This window comes from Xyrauchen texanus, chromosome 44 (assembly GCF_025860055.1).
Source record: "Xyrauchen texanus isolate HMW12.3.18 chromosome 44, RBS_HiC_50CHRs, whole genome shotgun sequence".
NCBI lineage: Eukaryota > Metazoa > Chordata > Actinopteri > Cypriniformes > Catostomidae > Xyrauchen > Xyrauchen texanus.
Window position 1 is genome coordinate 29,260,384 of NC_068319.1, and position 25,840 is coordinate 29,286,223.

General features: G+C 41.4%; 1 protein-coding gene across 2 annotated transcripts in view; it reads left to right on the plus strand.

Annotated features, from left to right (window-relative positions):
- Nucleotides 1–25,840, plus strand: part of LOC127636743 (ephrin type-A receptor 5) — a 116,206-nt gene that overhangs the window by 83,227 nt on the left and 7,139 nt on the right. For both annotated transcript variants that reach the window (XM_052117440.1, XM_052117439.1), the window contains exons 11-16: nt 1,893–2,078; nt 4,132–4,193; nt 4,851–5,060; nt 13,599–13,748; nt 22,466–22,659; nt 23,639–23,794. In XM_052117440.1, the coding sequence (XP_051973400.1) occupies nt 1,893–2,078; nt 4,132–4,193; nt 4,851–5,060; nt 13,599–13,748; nt 22,466–22,659; nt 23,639–23,794 (958 nt within the window). The remainder of the gene's footprint in view (nt 1–1,892; nt 2,079–4,131; nt 4,194–4,850; nt 5,061–13,598; nt 13,749–22,465; nt 22,660–23,638; nt 23,795–25,840) is intronic.

The following is a 25,840-nucleotide window of genomic DNA, read 5'->3' on the forward strand; positions in this document are numbered from 1 at the left end:
TTTCAGGACACTGAATTTTTACAAAAACATCTTTAAAATCTAAATAATTTTACAGATCTTTATTGTAAAGGATTTAAACAAAGTTTTCCATGCTTGTTCAAGGAACCATAAACAATTAATAAACATGCACCTTTGGAACGGTCATTAAGACACTAACAGCTTACAGACTTAATTAGGCAATTAAGGTCACAGTTATAAAAACTTAGGGCACTAAAGAGACCTCTCTAATGACTCTGAAAAACACAAAAAAAAACGATGCCCAGGATCTCTGTTCATCTGTGTGAATGTGCCTTAGGCATGCTGCATGGAGGCATGAGGACTGCAGATGTGGCCAGGGCAATAAATTGCAATGTCCGTACTGTGAGACGCCTAAGACAGCACTACAGGGAGACAGGAAGAACAGCTGATCTTCCTCACAGTGGCAGACCACGTGTAACAACACCTGCACAGGATCGGTACATCCGAATATCACAACTGCAGGACAGACTGTCCGCAAAAGGCTGAAAGAGGCTGGCCTGACAGCTTGTAGGCCTGTTGTAAGGCAGGTCCTTACCAGGCATCACCGGCAACAACATTGCCTATGGGCACAAACCCACCTTCGCTGGACCAGACAGGACTGGCAAAAAGTGCTCTTCACTGACGAGTCGCGGTTTTGTCTCACCAGGGGTGATGGTCGGACTCGCGTTTATCAACAAAGGAATGAGTGTTACGCCGAGGCCTGTACTCTGGAGCGGGATCGATTTGGAGGTGGAGGGTCCATCATGGTCTGGAGCGGTGTGTCACAGCATCATTGGACTGAGCTTGTTGTCATTGCAGGCAATCTCAACACTGTGCATTACAGGGAAGACTTCCTCCTCCCTCATGTGGTACCCTTCCTGCAGGCTCATCCTGACATGACCCTCCAGCATGACAATGCCACTAGCCATACTGCTCGTTCTGTGCGTGATTTCCTGCAAGACAGGAATATCAGTGTTCTGCCATGGCCAGTGAAGAGCCCGGTTCTCAATCCCATTGAGCACGTCTGGGACCTGTTGGATTGGAGGGTGCCAAGGGCCATTCCCCCCAGAAATGCCAGAAACTTTCAAGTGCCTAGTTGGAAGAGTGGGATAACATCTCACAGCAAGAACTGGCAAATCTGGTGCAGTCCATGAGGAATAGATGCACTGCAGTACTTAATGCAGCTGGCGGCCACATCAGATACTGACTGTTACTTTTTTGACCCCCCCTTTGTTCAGGGACACATTAATCCATTTCTGTTAGACACATATCTGAAACTTGTTCAGTTTATGTCTTAGTTTAATCTTCTTATGTTCATACAAATATTTACACATGTTGAGTTTGCTGAAAATAAAAGCAGTTGAAAATGAGAGGACATTTCTTTTTTTGCTGAGTTTAGAATATATTGAATATAGAATATATAGACATGTATTTAGACCATTTTAAAGCTTTCAAAAGTGTCTAATCTTTCAATTTTTTTAAAAGAAAATACATAAAAGCTAATATAATATTTATGTATATATATAACATTATGAAAAATCTATCATTATTTAATAGTTTCAGGCCATTAGGCCTTATATTTAGTTATTCTGTTTATCAGTACATTCATTACAATGCATCATTTTACCCTAAATATACGAATGACACTTAAATAGATACATTTTCATACATTAACAACAATTAGATTTATTTGGGTTGCAATCTCTTTAAATTCTTTCTCTCAATGTGACGCACTGTAAATACTGGTGTGGCCAAACTTTATTCATTCCTTAAGAAGCGAGTTCATAGCTCAGTAGCTTTGCACATTGTGGCTTTGCAAGGGAAATGTGCCTCAACACAATGAGGCATTTCACTGTCTGCTGTGGGTCGTTGATTGCCCTGTCTACCGATTGCAGGTGAGTTTGGTGAGGTATGCAGCGGTCTGCTTCGACTGCCAGGGAAGAGAGAGATCCCAGTGGCCATTAAAACTCTGAAAGCTGGTTACACAGAGAAGCAGCGACGGGATTTCCTAGGCGAGGCCAGCATCATGGGCCAGTTCGATCACCCCAATATCATCCACCTGAATGGGGTTGTCACCAAGAGTGAGTGCCAGTATCTCTTTGAACATTGAACTTTAAAGTTTTCATTGTTTTGCAGTGCAAAGATATTTCAGCTTTGTTTCATAATAACAGTTGATTTAAAGACTACTTGAAATGGCATGATGAGCACAGTTTTCTTTCTTGTGTTGACATATTTCCCTGAAACATAAAGTTGAGGTGAATCATACTGAGAAGCTCAAACTTTTAAGGGGTCTAAGCACCAAAAGTGGAACCCTATTGTCAACCTAGTCTCATAGAATGAACGTTATTATTACAAAATGTTTGAAAAGAGACTTTTATGTGCCACGTTCTAAGTTTTACTGCAGTTTCCTGTTGAAATGAACACTAGAAGCACTAAAACAACTGTGCATTTTATTCACTTTCACACAAGTCACGACTGCAATGGCTGACTATGACTTTATAAACACTTATTTATCACACTATTACTTACACACTGCTATGTTATGATATTGAAACTACTCTAACGCATCATTTGAAAATGATAAATTTTAACGCTTGTGTTACAGTCTCACATTCATACATGTTTTACTCATCATAACATCTATCTAATATTTACCTTCAAAAGCTCATCTGATTTCAACACAATTTCCCTTGCTTTTAGTGCCCCCGCTGGACATTTCACTAGGAAATTGCAGCCAAACATGTAATAAGGCACATAATTTCATTAGTAATTTTCAAGAGAGCAGGCTACCTATTTGTATTTTTGCTGATTATTATTATAATTTTCTGCCCTGAAAGTGTCAGAGACCGTAAGTCGTAGAGATGCTAAACTTGGCAGGGTGGTTCCAAATCCCAACTGCTAGAATCAGAATATGAGTCAAGCCAAACAAATTGTATATATTTGATTTTGCTTCTGTCTGTCGTTTTTCCAGCATTTTTTATTTTCTGAAAAACCTACTTTTTATACTCTTCATAGGTCGTTTGTCCGATTCGTACAAAACTTGCCGTGAATCTCCGAACCTCATTACATAAAGTTATCAAAAGGATTTGGATCCTTATGAAATTTGGCATATACATACCGGGTGTCTAGATGAGGCTGTGTAACAAATTTGGTGAGAATTTGGCACAAGGTGGTGCTATAATAAGCTCATTTATGTTTTTGCTAATAAATTCGAAACAATAAGAGCTAGAATAAAAATGTATATCGCATCTGAATCTTTAAGTGCCCCAAATCTTATGATCATGTGGATGGCCATTTCCATAGTATATTTTTTCTACCACTTTTTATATATATATAGATATATATATCAACTTGTTCAAGGATTCACACAAATTTTAGGAGGTATCATCTGGAGACGCTCCTCACAAAATGTTATCAAAAAGAAATTTGTTTGATTAATGTATTCATTTAACAGACATGAGGCAGTATGTTTTTGAGTATGGCCTACAATGACTATTTGACCTGTATCTTGTGATCTTGTGACGTTGTGACATTTTGAGGGCACATGCCAAATTTAATCAATTTCCAATGCTAGGGGGCTAAAACTTAAAAAAGATATCAAAGTAAATTCAATTTCACAGCTATATCCACAGTATCTGTTCTGTTAAATATGGTCATATTTTCTTCACATGTACTTATACCCTGATTATTGCCGATTGAGGCTGTATTTTTATTTTATTTTTAGTTTATGTCTCAGCCCGGCAAAACCATTATTTGCAACTTGTTATTTCTTGTCAGTGTCAAGCGTTATTTGGGAAGAGACATTCTCATTCTAGAGAGCATTTGATTGGACAAAAATGTGTACACCCCCCTGAGTGCAAAATGGGTTATTATTATTTTTATCTGTTTTCCCTGAGGAGAAAGACTGAAAAATGTGAGTGCTAGAAGATCATTTTAAGGAGTACACTAGCATATAGATGACCTCAAAGCTAACAGACTAAAAGCCAAAAAACTCTCATTTAATTTAACTTTAAAGTGTGAAGATACACCTGAAACTACACAGTGGCGTATAGTTTTATTTTATTAATGTTCATTATCATTACTATTGTTTTTTAATTAAAGCATTTAATGTAATTTATTCTGTCTCTCTGAAAGGTAAACCAGTGATGATCATAACAGAATATATGGAGAATGGATCACTTGACACATTTCTGAAGGTAAATCACCTCATTTTAAATTGCATTACAGTTATTCAAATATACAAACCACGAATTTGACATAAAGATTAATTTAAATTGATTTTTAATAGTTATTTGTACTTTAGCTCTGTGCAGATAAATAAAGAATTAAAGGAATGTTCCAGGTTAAATATAACTTAAGCTTTATCAATAGCATCTGTAACATGCTACATCTGTAACTGACTGCCATTCATCCATCAGTTTGTAAAAACAAACCAAAGTTATGTACTTGCTCTTACAATGGAAGTCTATGGGTTAAGGCATTACAATGGGATAAGCATCAAAATACACACTGCTTCAAAAACATAAATACTTGAACATTTTATGTGTAAACACAAGACTAGTGTGATGAAATTCTAGTGTGATGAAATGCTTATTCTTGAAAAGCCAGCAAACCTGGACACTTTCACATGATACATGCAAGAAGACTAGAAAGAGACTTTTTAGAGAATCCACAGGAGTTATATAAGTAACATATAACTTGAACTTAATCCATCTATAACAAAATTCCCATCCCTAATGCTGACATTTAAACTAAACAAGCTTAGTTTCAACCCGGGACAATCATTAAAATTGCTTATTTTAAATAATTATAATCAGATTCATGTGTATTTCATGTCTTTGTTGCTCCAACAGAAGAATGACGGTCAGTTCACAGTCATTCAGTTAGTTGGCATGCTGCGCGGAATCGCTTCTGGCATGCGCTACCTCTCTGAGATGGGCTACGTGCACCGTGACCTCGCCGCCCGCAACATCCTGGTCAACAGCAACCTGGTGTGTAAGGTGTCCGACTTTGGCTTGTCCAGAGTGCTGGAGGATGACCCAGAGGCGGCCTACACCACCCGTGTACGTGCTTCTCAGCAAAAATGCTTGCTCATGCTAACATCTAAGCCCTCGTCAATTAACCTCCTTTAAGCAGGGCTATGTTTTAATTCTCTATTCAAACCAAGGGTCGATAGCACATTCTTGTTCAACACCATTGTCTTCTGAGCAAGCAAAAACATTTTTACAACATTTCACAATGTTGTGTTTAGGTTGCAGTGAGGTAATTTATGCAATAGAAGGTAAAACCACATCAAAAAAAATTTAAATAACCAAAACACAAGCAGTTTACATTTTTTCAATAAGCAAAAATTATCAGTTAAAAATTGCAACTTTGAGAAAAATAACATTTTAGTTGTAAATGCATCTTAATTTTTATACAACCAAAATACAACGTTGCAGGAACATTGTGAAACCACATACCTTGTTATTTTGTATTTATTTTGGGGGTGGTTGTTGTTTTAGGCTATGGCCACACTAACATGTTTTTGTTTGAAAAGTGTGACCGAAACTTCAAAAAAATCTCCATTAACGATTATAAATAATCTCCCAAATATTTAACTTAACTGATTATGCATATATATTATTTCAACTTAGAAATGAAAGAGACTTTTTAAATGGAAACACAATACATACTGTAAATAAAATAGTCAAGTCAAGTCAAGTGGTTTTTATTGTCGTTTCAACCATATACAGTTAGTACAGTACACAGCAAAACGAGACAACGTTCCTCCAGGACCATGGTGCTACATAAAAACAACAAAGGACCAACATAGGACCACATGAGACTACACAACGAAATAATACCTATATAAACTACCTATATATACCTATATAAAGTGCACGTGCAAACATGTGCAAAAAGTACAGGACAGTACAACAAATTACTGACAATGAACAGGACAATAGACAGTGCAGCGCCGACCAGTACTCAGTAGTGCAAAAAGATGACAGTTTCTAAAATGTAAACATAACATACTATGAGATAATGTTCTATGCACATAGCAGTTATTGAGGTAGCAGACAGTTATAAAGTGACAGTTATTAAAGTGCAACTCAGGACACGTGTGTGTCAAACCAGTCTCTGAGTATTGAGAAGTCTGATGGCTTGGGGAAGAAGCTGTTACACAGTCTGGCCGTGAGGGCCCGAATGCTTCGGTACCTCTTGCCAGACGGGAGGAGGGTAAAGAGTTTGTGTGAGGGGTGTGTGGGGTCGTCCACAATGCTGGTTGCTTTATGGATACAGTGTTTTTTGTAAATGTCTTTGATGGAGGGAAGAGAGACCCCAATGATCTTCTCAGCTGTCCTCATTATCCTCTGCAGGGCTTTGCGGTCCGAAACGGTGCAAGTCCCAAACCAGGCAGTGATGCAGCTGCTCAGGATGCTCTCAATAGTCCCTCTATAGAATGTAGTGAGGATGGGGGTTGGGAGATGTGCTTTCCTCAGCCTTCGAAGAATGTAGAGACGCTGCTGGGCTTTCTTGGTGATAGAGCTGGTGTTGAGGGACCAGGTGAGGTTCTCCGCCAGGTGAACACCAAGGAATTTGGTGCTCTTGACGATCTCCACAGAGGAGCCGTCGATGTTCAGCGGAGTGTGTTCACCTTGTGCTCTCCTAAAGTCAACAACCATCTCTTTTGTTTTGTCGACATTCAGGGACAGGTTGTTGGCTCTACACCAGTTCGTCAGCCACTGCACCTCCTCTCTGTATGCTGACTCGTCGTTCTTGCTGATGAGACCCACCACGGTCGTGTCATCGGCGAACTTGACGCTGTGATTCGAGCTGTGCATTGCTGCACAGTCGTGAGTCAGCAGAGTGAACAGCAGTGGACTGAGCACACAGCCCTGGGGGCCCCAGTGCTCAGTGTGGTGGTGGTGGAGATGCTGTTCCCGATCCGGACTGACTGAGGTCTCCCAGTCAGGAAGTCCAGGATCCAGTTGCAGAGGGAGGTGTCCAGGCCCAGCAGGTTCAGCTTTCCAATCAGGTGCTGGGGAATGATTGTGTTGAATGCTGAGCTGAAATCTATGAACAGCATTCGAACGTATGAGTCCTTATTGTCTAGGTGGGTGAGGGCCAGATGGAGGGTTGTGGTGATGGCATCGTCCGTTGAGCGGTTTGAACGATACGCAAACTGCAGTGGGTCTAGTGAGGGGGCAGCTGGGTCTTAATCTGCCTCATGGCGAGCCTCTCGAAGCACTTCATGATGATGGGTGTAAGTGCGACGGGACGGTAGTCGTTGAGGCAGGACACTGAAGACTTCTTTGGCATGGGGATGATGGTGGTGGCCTTGAAGCACGTTGGAACAACGGCGCTGCTCAGAGAGATGTTGAAGATGTCGGTAAGAACATCTGCTAGCTGGTCTGCACATCCTCTGAGCACTCTGCCAGGAATGTTGTCTGGTCCAGCAGCCTTCCGTGGGTTGACTCTATGTAGAGTTTTCCTCACATCTGCCGTGGTAAGACAGAGCACCTGGTGCGTTGGGAGGAGGGGTGGACTTCCTCGCCATCACGTCGTTCTGCACTTCAAACCGAGCGTAGAAGTCGTTCAGCGCATCTGGAAGGGAGGCATCTTTGTCACAGGCAACTGATGTTGTCCTGTAGTTGGTGATGGCCTGGATGCCCTGCCACATGCGCCGCGTGTCACCGCTGTCCTGGAAGTGACTGTGGATTCTCTGGGCGTGTGCGCGCTTTGCCTCTCTGATTGCCCGTGACAGTTTGGCCCTAGCTGTTCTTAGGGCTGCCTTATCGCCTGCTCTGAAGGCGGAGTCTCGGGACCTCAGCAGCGTGCGCACCTCCGCAGTCATCCACGGCTTCTGGTTGGAGCGTGTGGTGATGGTCTTGGAGAAAGTGACATCATCAATGCACTTGCTGATGTAGCTGGTCACTGATGCTGTGTATTCCTCCAAGTTGGTAGAATCGCCATATGTTGCAGCCTCCCTGAACATGTGCCAGTCAGTACACTCAAAACAGTCCTGAAGAGCAGAGATGGCTCCTGCTGGCCAGGTTTTCACCTGCTTCTGAAGCGGTTTTGTGCGTCTGACGAGCGGTCTGTATGCTGGAAATAAACACTAAATAAAAGTTTAATCTGACTAGAGCAGTCACAAATTCTTCTAAAATGTTCTGAAAAAAATATATAAGCGTAATGTCATAAAAGTAATAATTACATGTACAGTACAGGTAAGGCAGAATAAAAAAATAGGCCTAAAGCACTAAAGCACTGGTAATATACAGTGTTGGGTGTAATCTGTAAGAAAAATTATTGGTTACTGTAATCTAATTACTTCTTGTCAAAATAGTGTAACACATTTAAATTATTTTAATCAGATTACAGTTAAGGTAATTTAAGTACATTACTTGGGTTGCACATTCAGTATTTCTAAAATAATATTAAATAAATATATTTATGTATAATTGTTATGTTTACCTTGTCTTGTTTCACTGTTGCCCTTTTTGTTTACCATTTTTGTCACTTTTGCACTCCATAGGTTCACTTTTGTCCCTTGTTTGGCTCCACTGTCTCACTAGTCTGTTGTTAAAAGAACTACACTTCCCAGTATCCACCTGTCATCATCACTGCCATTTTGTTCATTGTTCTCACCTGTGTCCCATTTAATCATCACTCCCTGTGTATTTAAGCCCTGCTTCTTGTTCTCTCCTTGTCTGTCGTTGAATGTTGTTGTACGTGAATGTTATGGTGGTTTTCTTCTGGGGTAACCTGAACCCCTCACTGAAGGAGCGGTTGCCACCGGCGACACGCGGCTGGACGCTCTGTGATTTTGTGGCGGAGACGCTGCTGGTATGCGGCTCGCCACTTACTGTGGATGTTGTGGATGAGGATCCTGCCTCCCCTCCCACGGCGGTGACTCTACAGTCGTCCCTAGCTCTCCCTGTCACGCCAGCCCCTACGGTCAGTGTGCAAACCCCCACGCCTGTTGCCGTCATCGAGTCTGCACGGTCCACTTCGTCTGCCCGGAGGAGGGTGAGAAGACGGGCTTCTGCCTCCCGGTTCGCGCCTGCCCCGGTCTGCGAGCCAGAGCCCACGCATGTCACGGTGAGCGAGCCAGAGCCCACGCATGTCACGGTGAGTGAGCCAGAGCCCACGCATGTCACGGTGAGCGAGCCAGAGCCCACGCATGTCACTGTGAGCGATCCTGAGTCCTCTTCAGCCACGGTCAGCGAACCCAAGCCAGCACCTGCCTCGGTCACCCAGCCAGTACCTGTCGCCTCAGAAGTCAGTGAGCCAGTGCCGATAGCCTCAAACGTCAATGAGCCAGTGCCGATAGCCTCAAACGTCAATGAGCCAGTGCCTGTAGCCTCAGATATCCGTGAGCCAGCACCTGTAGCCTCGACCGTCCCAGAGCCAGCGCCTGTAGCCTCGACCGTCCCAGAGCCAGCGCCTGTAGCCTCGACCGTCCCAGAGCCAGCGCCTGTAGCCTCGACCGTCCCAGCGCCTGTAGCCTCGACCGTCCCAGAGCCAGCGCCAGCAGCCATGACCGTCCAAGAGCCAGCGCCTCCCGAGCCTTCCAGGGCTCCTCCTCCCAAGTCTCTTGAGCCTTCCAGGACTCCTCCTCCCGAGCCTTCCAGGGCTCCGCCTCCCAAGTCTCTCGAGTCTTCCACGGCTCCGCCACTCGAGCCTCCCAGGGCTCCCCCTCTCAAGTCTCTCGAGTCTTCTAGGGCTCCTCCTCCCGAGCTTTCCAGAGCTCCGCCTTCCGAGTTTCCCAAGCTTTCCAGAGCTCCGCCTTCCGAGTTTCCCGAGCTTTCCAGAGCTCCGCCTTCCGAGTTTCCCGAGCTTTCCAGAGCTCCGCCTTCCGAGCTTTCCAGAGCCCCGCCTACCGAGCATCCTGAGCTTTCCAGAGCTCCGCCTCCCGAGCTTCCCAGAGCTCCACCTCTCAAGCCTCTCGAGCCTTCCAGGGCTCCTCCCCCCGAGCCTCCCAGGGCTCCGCCTCTCAAGTCTCTTGAGCCTCTCGAGCCTTCCAGGGCTCCTCCTCCCGAGCCTCCTAGGGCTCCGCCTCTCGAGGCTTCCAGGGCTCCTCCTCTCGAGCCTCCCAGGGCTCCGCCTCTCAAGTCTCTCGAGCCTCTCGAGCCTTCCAGTGCTCCGCCTCTCAAGCCTCTAGAGCCTCTCGAGCCTTCCAGGGCTCCGCCTCTCGAGCCTTCCAGGGCTCCGTCTCTCAAGTCTCCCGAGCTTTCCAGAGCTCCTCCTCTCGAGCCTCCTGGGGCTCCACCTCTCAAGCCTCTCGAGCCTTCCAGGGCTCCGCCACTCAAGCCTCTCGAGCCTTCCAGGGCTCCGCCTCCCAAGTCTCTCGAGTCTTCTAGGGCTCCGCCCCTCAAGCTTCTCGAGCCTACCAGGGCACCGCCCCTCAAGCCTCTCGAGCCTTCCAGGGCTCCGCCTCCTATGGCTCAGCCTCCTACTGCTCCGCCTCCCGAGCCTCCCACGGCTCTGCCTCCCAAGCCTCCCACGGCTCTGCCTCCCGAGCCTCCTACGGCTCCGCCTCCTATGGCTCCGCCCCCCGATCCTCCTACGGCTCCGCCCCCGATCCTCCTACGGCTCCGCCCCCTGAGCCTCCTACGGCTCCACCTCCCACGGCTCTGCCTCTCCAGTCTCCTACGGCTCAACCTTCCTCGGCTCCACCTCCGAAGCCTTCCAGCTCACCGTCTGAAGAACCTCCTACGGCGCCACCTCCCTCGGCTCCACCTCCTAAGCCCCCCATGGTCCTGCCTACGCCTCCTTCGACGCAGCCTTCCAAGTCTTCTACGGCTCTGCCTCCGAAGTCCTCCTTGGCTCCGCCTCACGCGGCTCTACCGGTCCCTATCTGGCGGCCACCACCCAGGTCCCCCAAACCTACCCACATCCCGTGGTCAACCCCCAGGCCTCCTGAACCTATCCTTGCCCTGTGGCCCGCTCCCAGGCCCCCTGAGCCCGTCCTTGCTCTGAGGCCAGCTCCCAGACCTCCTGAACCAGTCCTTGCCCCATGGCCATCTCCTAGGCCACCTAGATCGGCCTCTATCCTGTGGCCTCCTCCTAGGCCCCCTGAGCCGGCCCTTGCCTTATGGCCAGCCCCCGGGCCATCTAAACCTGTCCCTGTCCTGAGGCTGCCTCCCAGGCCTCCTAGACCTGTTCCCGTCCTGTGGCCGCCTCCCAGGCCTCCTGACCCTGTTCCCATTCTGTGGCCACCTCCCAGGCCTCCTGACCCGGTCCCAGTACTGTGGCCTCCTCCCAGGCCTCCTGACCCGGCCCCTATCCTGTGGCCTCCTCCCAGGCCTCCTGACCCGGCCCCTGTCCTGTGGCCTCCTCCCGGGCCCCCTGACCCAGTCCCTGTCCTGTGGCCTCCTCCCAGGCCTCCTGAACCTGCCCCTGTCCGGTGGCCTCCTCCCAGGGCCCCTGACCCTGTTCCTGACCTGTGGCCTCTTCCCAGGCCCCCTGACCCTGTTCCTGTCCAGTGGCCTCCTCTCCGGTCCCCCAGACCTATCCTTGCCCGGTCGATACCTCCCTGGCCCCCTAACCCTGTCCCTTTGTGCCCCCCGGGGCTGCCTAATGGACCCCGTGGACTGTCTCATCTCCATTTGTGCCCCCGTGGACTGTCTCATTTCCCCCTTGGACTTCCTGCCTGCCCTCGTTGCCCCCTTGGACTGCCTATCTACCCCTCGTTGCCCCCTTGGACTTCCTGCCTGCCCTCTGTGCCCCTTGGACTGCCTTCTTGTTCTTGTACCCCCCCCGGTCTGCCTGTCTGCCCCTTGTGCCCTCATTTTGTTTTTTGTGGGTTTTCTGTCCTTAGTTTTTTGTTCTTTAGGATCGTCTGGAATCCGATCCTTTGAGGGGGGCTCTGTTATGTTTACCTTGTCTTGTTTGACTGTTGCCCTTTTTGTTTACCATTTTTGTCACTTTTGCACTCCATAGGTTCACTTTTGTCCCTTGTTTAGCTCCACTGTCTCACTAGTCTGTTGTTAAAAGAAGTACACTTCCCAGTATCCACCTGTCATCATCACTGCCATTTTGTTCATTGTTCTCACCTGTGTCCCATTTAGTCATCACTCCCTGTGTATTTAAGCCCTGCTTCTTGTTCTCTCCTTGTCTGTCGTTGAATGTTGTTGTACGTGAATGTTATGGTTGTTTCTCCTGCCTGTGGATGTTTTTCATGTTCATGTTGTTTTCCCCTCGTGGATATTCCTTTGTTCCTGTTTTTTTGCCCTCACTTTGACTTATAATAAAGAACCTGCTTTTGGATCCGCACCTCCTCGTCTGCCTTCACTCCTGCATTCGTTACAATAATACATTTAAAATATGAATTTATATGTTCATAAGTTTGTCTGTTTTGGTCTCTGTGACAAATTAAGGGTGTGAGACTATGAAGAAGGAGGAAATATGCACATTTTGAAATCATTTATAAAAAAAAGTTTCTGTAAAGTTTTTTAGAAAGTAGCTTCGGTAAAATGTGATTACATTTCTAGGGAAGTAATCAGTAAATTAATCTGGATGCTGTTTAAGAGGAATTCAGTAATAATTTCTAGAGGTTTCCATTTTTGAGTAATTTACTCAACACTGGTAATATGATGGTTACTCACAACTACATTGATTATATATCCTATGAACATTTTAATTCATAATGGTGAGTTATTATAAAATAATATTAAAATAAACGTTTCATATTTGATCTTTATCCCTGTCTTTTTCTCTCACTTGTACCTCTTTTGGTATTGGTAACACTTCACTGTTAAAGATAAAGTACATGCCAATAAACGGGTTAGCAACATTGACCATAGTACCAGTATGGCCATCGTAAGAAGGTTTATAAGACTTTGCAAAACCTCAAAACGTGTCTGCAATGTTGTGAAAAAACACATTCATTACTGTAAAGTAAAACCTACAGTACTGTACCATCGGTTGTATTAAGTACCTAGGATAAAAAAAGTGTTTACAACCTTTTCATGACTTTAAAAAAAAATTTTAAGACATAGTTTTCCTAGCTGGGTTCCTGTTCTCTAATGTTGCAGTAATGTATTGAGCTGGAAGCTTTCATCTCAGACTGCATTCAAACGGAAGGCATGCATTATTAGCGTTATTAGTTAAATTATTTCTTTTGTAGGGTCACTGTTCTGTTTAGCTCAGATCTCTTGCAGGGCTTCAGGCAGCTGCGTAGGCGGCATAGATTATTAACAAACATGGAGCTGCCTGATTCTGGGTTGAAAGAAGATAATTATAGGTTTGGTGGAGGTTGTCGTAATTAGCATAGCATTTTTTCAGTTTCATTCGTGTTCCTCTGCTTGGCCTGTCACTGAAATGCTGAAGAAAGGGATTTATGCTTGTGCAAAAGTGTGTGAACTGTCAACAGAGTAAATTAAGATGTGTTTCTCCAATATTTGAGATGCCCTGTCAGAAATGCAGTATGTCAACGCCAGGACAGTCAATTAGAGATTAGCATTCAATACCCGTCTAGAGACATCATGGTTCCTGTCACTGTTTTCACAGCCCAACGCTGTTCTTTCCCAGCGATAATTACCACTGAAGGTGCTTTGACAAGACAAGTTTCTGAAATGAAATGTGACATTACCCTTTTGTTTGTCTCACAGGGTGGGAAGATTCCTATCAGGTGGACAGCACCAGAAGCTATAGCCTACAGGAAGTTCACCTCAGCCAGTGACGTGTGGAGCTATGGGATTGTGATGTGGGAAGTGATGTCGTATGGTGAGAGACCATACTGGGAGATGAGCAATCAAGATGTAAGTTGAAACAAGGCAAGAACTAAAAAAAACCAATGTGGTTTTATCTTTGGGGTCACAAAGTCCATCCATCCATCCATCGTCAACCGCTTATCCTGTGTACAGGGTCGCAGGGGGCTGGAGCCTATCCCAGCCAGCATTGGGCGAAAGGCAGGGGACACCCTGGACAGGTCGCCAGTCCATCGCAGGGTCACAAAGTCTTTTCATTAAAAAACAAAACAATATATTTTATCCATTTGAAATGTTGTTCCAGTGCACCTGGTATAAATAGGCTCTTTCCCACTATCGGGCCAGTGCGAGCCAGGGCTATCAACTCGTCAGCCGGGCTCAGTATTCCCTGACCTCGAGCTGCAAGACAAAAATTGATCTGCCTTCCCACCAACGGGCCAATAGCCCCTTAATGTTACCCTAAAGCCCACTCTTATTATGCTGCCCTGGTGCCATTGTAACACTTCCCGCCCATTTCACAAGTAAGAGGGAAGCTCAAGCTTAGTTATAATTGTATTTAGTTATCTAGAATCTAGAGTTTATATTGTATGTAAACTTAAGCTAGCTAGCAAGATAAGATAGAGTTGACCACTCACCGACTGTAACCATCCTAGTGTCCCGAATGGTCTATCCACTAACATCAAGATGATGTCCCAGCACACCATCAATGATCTCGGACCACAGAAAATTAATCCTTTGGGGGCTGCTTTGTCCATTGTGCATCTTAACAGATTTGTATTGTGCCCGCAATTTTGTTTTTCCCGAACCTGTACCATTGTGTGCTGGATACACAACTTGGCAATTTTGCTGACAAAATACTTAATCATGTCTTCGTTTCGTATCTTAGTGCTGACCCTCTGTCCTAACCCTGCTAAACTCCACCTTTAGCGGTGACCCTGCCTCAATCCCCAGTTGGCCTTGTTTGGCCAAAGGGTAATTAGCGGGTCATTGGCCAAGAAGAAGCACGATGAAGTCCCGGAAGTGACAGTGGGAATGCAACTGGCCCTGGCACACACTAGCATGTCCTCATTTGGCCTGATAGTGGAGAAGCGGATATTTATTGCAACCTTTGATGTATCGTTAGTGTTTGGCTATCTTGTTTTGTTTAATTTATTAGTAGTGCTACCCTGAAAGCACATGCACATCACTCAGACATCTATTTGATGTGTGTGTTTACAAGATGTATGTTTTATGTTGTTTGCTCATCTGCAATCTGTCTATAAGATGTATGTCAATAAGTATGTCTTGGATGTCAATAAGACATTCACCAGATGTCTTTGAGATGATTATGATTTAAAATGTTTGTAAATCTGATCTTTTTAAGATGTTTAGCAGATGTTAATTAGATTGTGATGCTTTCCAGATGAAAAGATCTAAACTTCAGATAGTACATGCACTATGTATAGCTATAAAGCTAAGTCAAAACTTCCAAAAAAGTGTGCTGCAGACAGGAATGAAAAAATATCGTTGACTTATATTGAAGGAGGGACCACAGCCATTTGTGGTGGGATATTTTGACTTAACTGGAAAGTTAACAACCACCTAGTTACCAATCACAGCACTCAAGCATTGTGCAAAAAATAAATATTAATAAAAATAAATAAATACATAAAATGAATCCTCTGAACAACCTGGACTTCCTATCTCTATTACTAAGGCAGTGTGTGCAATACAGTGTAAATAAATACATATATGAAATACAAAAAAAAAATGTTATATACTGTTTTGTTATGCTACACCGCTACTTGAAAATTGTACATTGTAGCACAGTGAGAAAATACTGAGAATAATAGCTTGTTACTGGAAAACCACAAAGCAAGCCCTACTTTCCTACTGTCTTATAATATGACTTATAATGTTATAATTTCTCATAAATAATTATAACCACAATTATAATACATTATACTACTTACCTACCATCCATTTCTATTTGCAGAAGTTAAAATGTATTCTATATATTTATATATATTTTTAGTGACAAAGTGACAAAAGGAATGTCTTCTTATAAAAAAACTAAATAATTTTTTTAGTAGTTATATACATTACAAGTCAGTGCACAGAATAAACGAACACACATTCAATGTACATTTTGAGACATTGGGAAAACCCTTGTAAAGCTACAAGGATAAGTATGTCAGTAGCTCTCATTTGAGAAAAACAAATATGCATTTCTATACTGGACTTGATTCAGTAAACCCTAAAGTTTGTGCAGCTTATTTGGAGACATAAAAAATAAAGAACTGCTGATGTTCTCGTATGTACAAATGCATTAAAATACACTAGATAAAAAAATTTAAAAAATGATGGTACTGTTCAGTCCAAGCAAGAAATGAACGCAGGTATACACAAAATAACTGTCCTCAAGTGACTAAACATTTTGAGGGAAATTTAACAAGGGAAGCCTAAGTCTCAATTCACCTCTTGATTTATGATATATTTGATGTTTTATTAGGCTATGACTAGACCACTTCTAATGGTATATGATTATGTTATAAAGCCTTATGACTGTTGACATTATGCTATATATATATATATATATATATATATATTATTTTGTTACATTCATCTGAAAACAGTACTTATTATATTATTATTTTGATTGACAAGAATTAAGAAAGTAGTAAAATGGGGGCCTGGGTAGCTCAGCAAGTAAAGATGCTGACTATCATGCCTGGAGTCGCGAGTTCAAATCCAGGGCGTGCTGAGTGACTCCAGTCAGGCTTCCTTAACAACCAATTGACCTGGTTGCTAGGGTGATGTCACGTATTCCCTGTTTTTGTGCTTAGACTTTTATTTTGAAAGTCTTGTTTAGTTCTCCATTCCTGCTTCTGTTAGTTTTGCAATCCTTTATTATTTGCTTTCATGATTGTTTTTCCCCTGATTGTTTGCTCCAGGTGTTTTCTCCATTCCCTTGTTTGTCCTTGTGTATTCACATGTGTTGTCATGTTCTGTGTTTTGTTTCCTTTTATTCTGAGTTACCTTGTTCATCCTTGTTTTATTAAAAGCTGCGTTTAGATCCTCATTCCTCGTCTGCCTCGTCACATTTGGGTAGAGTCACGTTGGGTTAACATCCTCGTTGTTGCTATAATGTGGTTCTCGCTCTCAGTGGGGCTCGTTGTGAGTTGTGCGTGGATGCCGCAGAGAACAGCGTAAACCCTCCACATGCACTACGTCTCCATGGTAACGTGCTCAACAAGCCACGTGATAAGATGCGTGAATTGATGGTCTGAGACATGGAGGCAACTGAGTTTGGTCCTTTGCCTCCCAGATTGAGACGAGTCACTATGCCATCACGAGTATTGGGCATTCCAAAATGGGGAGAAAAGGGGAGAAAATCCCTCAAAAAAAGAAAGTAGTAAAATAATCTGATTACATTTTATTACAGTAAATAGTAATTAGTAGTAGATTACTTTTCGGAGTGACTTAAAACTGTTTATGATAACACTGAATGTATGCACATACATATATAATCATATAGTGTTATTTAAGAACCAGCCAGTGATATCAAGAACATGAAAATATATGTCGTTTTTTATATATATATGATATAGTTTACATTTATGAAAATATTCTGTCTGAGGGCAGCTTTAAATTCATTGTGGAACTGTACTTTGCAGTCTTTTAACACAACAGCACAATAATTGCCTCCCATGGATATTTTAGGAGCTCACATGAAATCTCAAATTTGCAGTAAGGGAAATAAGAGTGATAGAATGCTGATGTCTATAAATAGATCAGGAAGTGAGGGTCAAATCTGGTCTAAATTAGACATTATCGAGCACTATCAGTGGGGGAGATATTTGTCCAAATTGGGGGGTGGGGTTGGGCGGTGGTCTTTTTCTCACACTGCAATGCATTTGCCCGCGGTCAGTCAAAGGTCACTATTCGAATAATGGAACGGGGACACAGGGGATGCTGAATAATGGATATTTGGGTTGAAACCGAGAGTTTCAGGTTTTGACCACAATGCACTCTGTCGGCTTTACTACATGAAATGGGCATCAGTTCTCTGTGGACAGATGTCTGCCGGGCATAGTGGAGTTTGGATCAAGTGTAGGGTTTCTTTAAAAGACATTACGTACAGTATCTTTAACCAGTCACTTACATCATCTATTGTTTCCTTTCTTTCCTTTGTCTTCCAATACCAAGTTATTCAGGAGTATTCATCCTTGCTAACGTATGCGTCACTATTAATATAGCTTTTAGGGTTAAGTATTTGAACAAACTACTAATTCTACACTCCACTCCACTCCAAAAAATTTTTTTTAAATTGAGGTTTATGCTTAAAACAAGAAAATAATAATTACAACAATAACCAGAATATAAGATAGACTTATTTCAAGATATACTGTTTTACAACAAGTCTAATTTTCTAACACAATTTTGGGTAACACTATATTTATGTTCCTTTTTTAAGGGTTTATAAAGTGATTTATTAATGACTAATAAATCATTTACAAATGCATTATAAACCATTGATATAAGGTTATAATAACATGCATAAAACATTGCGTACCTGCACAAATGCTTTTTTTATTTTATCCCCTTTTCTCCCCAATTTGGAATGCCCAATTCCCACTACTTACTAGGTCCTCATGGTGGCGCAGTTACTCACTTCAATACGGGTGGCGGAAGATAAGTCTCAGCTGCCTCCACTTCTAAAACAGTCAGTCCGCACATCTTATCACGTGGCTCGCTGTTCATGATACCTGCAGAGATTCACAGCATGTGGAGGCTAATGCTACTCTCCGCGATTCATGCACAACTTACCACACGCCCCATTGAGAGCGAGAACCACTAATTGCGACCATAGGGAGTTTACCCCATGTGACTCTACCCTCCCTAGCAACTGGGCCAATTTGGTTGCTTAGGAGACCTGGCTGGAGTCAGGCATTAGCTGCATTATGACATAAAACATGAATTAGGGCATTTTATATTTTGTATTAATATAATCATACATAAGTGTATTTATTAAGCATTGATAACATGCAAGTTCAAATTCTCACTATTTGGCAATTATTGCATGAACGCTGCTCTTTTTATTTATGGTGTGATAACTACATATCAATGATATATAATTAATTTGTAAATGACATAATAGTCATTAATAACACCCTTTATAAACCCTAAAAAAAATAACATAAACATAAAGTGTGTACCACTTTTGCTTATCAAGTAAATTCATCTTGTTCCAAGGATGTTTAGAAGAAAACAAGACAGAAATATTGATTAGGATTTAAGTGATCCTAAAAATCCAAAAGACGTACATTGAATAATTTCTAGCGAGCAGATATCATAGATACTTCATAGAGGCTCTTTTGACTTGCTAGTAAGCAGCCACCTAGCAACCAATCAGAACACCCTAGCAACCAAAAAGCAGCATGCTTAAAAACACTTCAAAAACCTTAGCAACCGCATAGGAGTGAACCTTGTTGGTGGCATCATAGCAGTGACTTTTCAATGGGCAAGCACCACTCATATTTTACACCAAAAAAAAAAATTCTTTTTTTTTTTTTCAGTTTTGTTTGCACACATTAAACCATTACGACTTTAGATACTGAAAAATACACAGTACATGCTGAACAGCTACCTCGCTGTCTTTTGTTATGTAGATGTGCATGTCAGATGTCAGCACATAAGATGACAAGTATATTTGCAGACAGAGATGAAACACACATCGATGCTACAGTTTTTTCTGCGCAGATCCCTGAAGGAGGTGCACTCTCCAGTCACGGTTTTATCAAGCGTCTGACTTTTTTTTACTGCTTTACAGTTTGCCAGTGATGGCTTCATCTTTCTCTGCTCCATCATTAATCTGTTTCACACACACACTTGGGAGGGGAAAGTTATTTGATGTTTTATTTAACAGTTTCTTGAGGGTTCCCCTTAGATCTCGGCTTCCTCTGCTCAGCTAGACACTTGTGTCTCTCTCTCTCTCTCTCTCTCTGTCAGTCTGTCTGTGAGTGTTGGCCGTGAGGGATTGGCTTTCTGAGTTGCTGCTGCTGTTTTTGTTTTTGTAGTGTTGCTGTTTTGTGATGTGGGAATGTGGAAAGTTTTATTTTAGGTTAGACAAGAGGAGAAGGTCTTAGTTATTTCAGGCTCTGGGTTATTGAGGTTGTTTTGATTCTCAGATATCTAAACTTTAACCTGCAAGACAAATACAAATCTGTTCTGTTCATTTTCATTGATCATAAACAATTGTTTACTATTCAGACATAGTTCATTGCACAGTATGGGTGAATCTTACAAGAAAAGAAAAATACCTAAAGAAATATCCAGGTACATGTACAATTTTGAAAATGATATGTTCATGACATTACTGGCCAAACCTATTTTAGTACTGTTGCTGTTCACCATTTTTTTTGTGCTTTTTTTTGTAAATCGATTGTATGGGAGTCATGAGTGTTTGAGTAGCTTTAAGTGGAAATGAATCGTAACTATTAAAAAATATGGCAAAGAAAAAAAAAGGTTTTGCAGGGTCATTTTTAATAGTGACACGAGGTACCCAGAGAATACATGTGGTATTCATTAATGTATTTATTCATTTTATAAATATTTAAGTCATAAGGCAATTTTCCACTGCACGTTACAGTTCGACTCACCTCAACTCTACTCCCTTTACTTTTCTGAGCTTGCATTTCCACTGCTGTTTAGTGCCCCTCAATGTGGGTGAGATTATAGGATGACGCCTCTACTGCCGTGACATCATCTTAAACATGACACAAACTGACCAAAACAATAACACGACTGCTAGCTGTTGGCTACTAGCTCATTGTGCTGCATAAAGCAGTTGCTGCATGGTGATTTTACACAAGTGTAACAGTTAAATTGACCTAGTTGTTTTAGAAGCAAGCGTCCAGTAGCTGGTCAACTAAATAAAGTGAAGCTTTCAAGCAAAATATAGAGTTAACATAACAAAACATACCATCCTCCATCGTGGCTGAGTCCAGGGCAGTCTCCCTCTCATTGCTCGCCGGTTTAGATAGCGTCCATTTGATCAAACCACTTCCACTTTTCCTTGATGGTTCTGTAGTCACTTTTAAGTCTTTTTTACATTTCCCTACACCGTTGGTAGGTCCGGTGAGAGTTGAGTGTGGCCAACAGCTGAGACACTTCCTGAGAGACTTTATTGTTTCTCTCATCGCTAACGAGTGGACTGTCTGCACTTCGTTTATTGACCACGCCGTGGTTTTGCGCACAGCCATTTATTTTTTCACAATTCAAAAGTCGCAGGAACAAATGATAACTTTAAAACTAGAGGGTTGATATCGCATGTCGGAAATCCAGTGACGCTGGTAGTGACGATTCTCCCTGACCAATCAGTGATCTGCATTATTTTGACGTCACATTTAGTATCAGCTTGGCTGGCTTGGAACCTCGACTGAGGTTGTACTAAAAAGTATCAGGTACCAGGTACTATCCATAAGCGAAAACCCCAAAAAATTGAGCAGAGTCGAGTCGAGTTGTACTGTGCAGTGGAAGAGCCCCAATAGTAGAGGTGATAGTGAATAAAGAGTTTACAGCACCATTGTGAGCATGTTATAGACACGTTATGAGCAGTTCTGTTCACTTATACTAGTGTTATCAGGTGAAATCCCTCTCAAATCATGCTTTTCTCTTAAAGTAATTGTGATAATCGTTTGTCTCGATTCTGCTTTACAGTTTTCTCAGTTTTTAATCACATTATGGTGTTATTTCGTAAAATATGAAAGTCAGATAAAACTGCTTTACAATGTGTATGGTAAATGTACATTCAAGCCAAGAATGATGTCCATTCAGTTTATAAGAACATTTAGCCAAAAACCGTTCCATTGACAGCAATCTCCCATTCATTTCCATAGTAAATTCTAACAAGTTTGTCAGAGCGAGGGACAGTAACCAAAAGGAAGGTGGAGCTTAGCGAAGGCTCAGTTAAGCATGTTTAAATCCACTTTTCATATTATCAGTAGCCTGAAACAATGCAAAAAATATATAATATTGAAGTTAAATTATTTATAAATCTTGGTTTTATTTGTTGTACTGCCATTTAACAACCAACAGACCACTATCATTGCATAGCTAATTGTGACTCCAGTGGTTTAACCCATTTATTCACAAGCAAAACGATTAGTGTGGGTGAGAAACAGATCAATATTTAAGTCCTTTTTTACTATAAATTGACAATTTCACTTTCACATTCTTCTTATGTTCTGACGATTCATTCATTATTTGTGCATATTGCCACCTACTGGACAGGAGGAGAATCTATAGCAAAACTTTAATATTGATCTGTTTCTCACCCACACCTCTCATATAGCTTCTGAAGATATAGATTTAACCACTGGAATCATGTAGATTACTTTTATGCTGCCTTTATATGCTTTTTGAGCTTCAAAGTGCTGGCCACCATTCACTTGCATTGAATGGACCTACAAGGCTGAGATATTTTTCGAAAAACCTTTATTTGTGTTCAGCAGAAGAAAGAAAGTCATACACTTCTGGGAGTAAATGATGAGAGAATTATTTTTTTGGGGGTGAATTATTTCTTTAATGTAAACAATTATATTTTTATGTTTTCTTTTATTTTTTATTTTTGTAAATAATAATAAAAAAAAGTGCTACTGCATTTTTTTTATATGTTCCCTCAGTGTGTTTTCTCATTAGTCATTGTTAGAACATAAAGGCATATACTGTATATTTATTGTGGATTTGATGTTTAAAGTGCCTGTAATGTTTGCTGTTGTTGTCAGGTGATAAAGGCAGTGGAGGAGAACTACAGACTGCCAGGTCCCATGGACTGCCCGACCGCGCTCTATCACCTCATGATGGACTGCTGGCAGAAGGACAGAAACAGCCGACCAAAATTTGAAGAGATTGTCAGTTTACTGGATAAACTCATTCGCAATCCCAGCAGCTTGAAGAGTCTCGTCAACCCATCTAACAGGTAGACCAACCGATAATGAAAGTTATAGCCTAATTTCTCTCCAATTATGCAATGCATTTCTCTCTTTCTGTACTGTGTCTGTTGGTCTTTCCTTTCAATATTCTCTCATTGTTCCATTAGAGTATATGCTAATTATGTTGTTATTTATGGCATATGATTAAGACTGTGAGTTCAGAAATGATGTCACGTCTGTGAAATGCTGATAACGGAGGTTAACCACCCTGTACACGGTTGTCACAGGAAATCAAGGTTTAATGACACTTGAAACAAATCAGCACTCACATTTCATGATTTAATGTTGAATTAAACAGAAGTGACAGTGTGCAAATGACTTCCAATTACACTGATTATACGGAATCCAATACATTTGCTGCATGTGAAGTGTTCTGTATTCTTACATGTTGGAATCATCCATTATCTGTAATTGTGTTATGCAATTATGTTCAGGTTCAATATGAAATTGATTTGCAGTCTGGGAATGTTTTGGTAGCTGTGTAGTTGCATTGTAATTTTCTTTATTGGCCTTGCATGATAATATGTGTAACTGTGGCCAAATTATCACTGATTATATTAATATTTATAGGGGTAATTTTATTTTATTTGACATGCTCATGAAAGCAACATTTTAAACTAGGTTTCACTGAAATATATCATAGTATGATATTTTGTCTTAAATAAAATATACAGTGTGGCCCAAATTTCTTGGACTTTTTTTTAATTTTCTAATTAAATTAACAATATGTGTTGTTACAAAGTAAAAGATCAGCATAACAATTTGATTGATAAGTTATACATAAATACTTTGGCAATGATGTAAAAAATACATTATACTTTGGTGAAATACTCCCATTTGATGTAACATTATTCTGCTTGAGTCAGCTCAGATCAGTAAATGGTTTTAATATCCAGCCATCACCCAGAACTTTATTGTCAGGTTTATGCATCCATTTGTTCACCACTGTATGTGTCTCTCCCACAGGGTGTCCAATTTATTAGTGGAGCACGGAAGTCCTGAGGGCTGTGTATTCAGATCGGTGGAGGAGTGGTTAGAGGCCATAAAAATGGGTCGATACACTGAGTTTTTCATGGAAAGTGGATACACTTCTCTGGAAGTAGTCACTCAGATGACCTTGGAGTAAGTCATATCCTGTGGAGGTCATTGAGCTATTTGCTGCTCATGTACTGGAAAAATGACCGTATTGAGAGCATTACCCCCAATTTGAAAATGTTGTTTGGATGCCCTTTCTAGCTTTTAATTGTTACAGTTTAGTTTACATGATGCTTAAGAGGATGAGCATAATGAATATAGTGTTAGACTTAGTTGTGTCAATAAGGTCTAAATGAATTAAAGTATGGAGCTGATCAAGGATTTGTTGATCTAGAATTTCACCACTTCATTTGATACACCGTTCAAGAATAGATATTTCGCAAATAAAATAGCTGTCATAATTTCTATTATCATTTAAAAAAAATAGAATTTTCTTTCAACCAAATTAAATGGGGATTGCGCCTTTCAAGCTCCAACATTAAAAAAGTGGCCATCAAATTGCATCATAAAAGTGTTCAAATTGTTCTGCAAGTCTCATAGGATCACATGACTGTACCTTCATTTTACTCGTTGTACATATTTCTGCAGTTTCCTGGTGAAATTAGCACTAGAAGCGCTACAACAACAATTACTCTTGTTCACTTTCACACAAATCAGAAGATTATCAGTTCATAAACACATACTTTTCGCCATTACACACAAAATGCTATTTTATGATATCGAACCATTTCTAGTATAGAGCATGACTTGTAAGGTGACACATTTAAATGTTTTCAATCAAATACATTTTCACGCTTGTTCGAGCACATCAAATTTCATTTTTTGCGATGCAAAGTACTTTGGAATGTGTTGTCATGAAAGCACCAAAAAATGATGGTTAGCCTACTTTAGCTTTAAGTTTTAGTATTGATGAATTAAAACTAAAAGATTAAACCTAAAAAATCTGTTGAACTCACTTTTAGCACTACAGTGGTCATTTCACCTCGGAACTGCTGTGATACAATTCTGCTTGCACTCAAGATGTGTTGTGGTAATGACATTAATATCATTGTTTCTAGCATTTCTCATATTTGGATGTATACAAGTTTTCGGCACAATTTTCAGCATAAAAACATACATTTCAGTTTTTTTTTATTTTGTAATGCTTATTTTTAACAATTTTTGGAGCTTGATAGTCCTGGTCCCCATTCATTTTTGGAATATCGAAAAAGAGAACCTAAGTATGGTGGCCAAGGTGTGGCCAGTGTTGGGTTGTGACAGCATTTCTGTGACAGCTGAAGTATGTGTGACAATGAATGAGGAGGAAATATGGGCATTTTGAATTTAAGCAGAAAACCAAAAACATTGCTACGAAAAGTGATTTAGAAAGTAACTTAAAAGTAAAATAATTAGAAATGTGATTACTTACTAGACGAAGTACTCAGTAAAGTAATATGATTACAGTTTAGAGAAGTAATTAATAATCTGTAGTGGATTACTTATTTTGAGTAATTTACCCAACACTGTGCACAACACAACCAAATTAGCAAAGCAAATGAAAGGTGAAAACATATCGGACATAAGCCACAACACAACTAAATTAAGGCGCAACAATGTAAAAACCACAGCACAATGAAATTAATACACAACACAATGGAAAAACCAAAGCACAATGGAAAGAAGCCACAACACAACTAAATTAAGGCACAACACAATGGAAAAACCACAGGACAATGGAAATAAACCACAACACAACGTAATTAAGCCACAACACAAAGGAAAAACAGCACAATGGAAAGAAGCCACAACACAAATAAATTTAGCCACAACACAATGTAGAGAAAAAAACACAGCACAATGGACATAAACTAAAACACAACGAAATTAAGCCACAACACAACGAAATTAAGCCACAACACAATGGAAATAATAACACAACACAACAAAATTAAGACACAACAGAAAAACACAGCACAATGGAAATAAATCACAACACAACAAAAGTATCCCACAATACAACGGAAAGCACGGCACAATGAAATTAAGACAAAACACAATGGAAAAAGCAGAACAGAAGCAATAACACAACAAAATTAAGACACAAATGAAAAACACAGCACAACGGAAGCTATAACACAACAAAATCAATACACA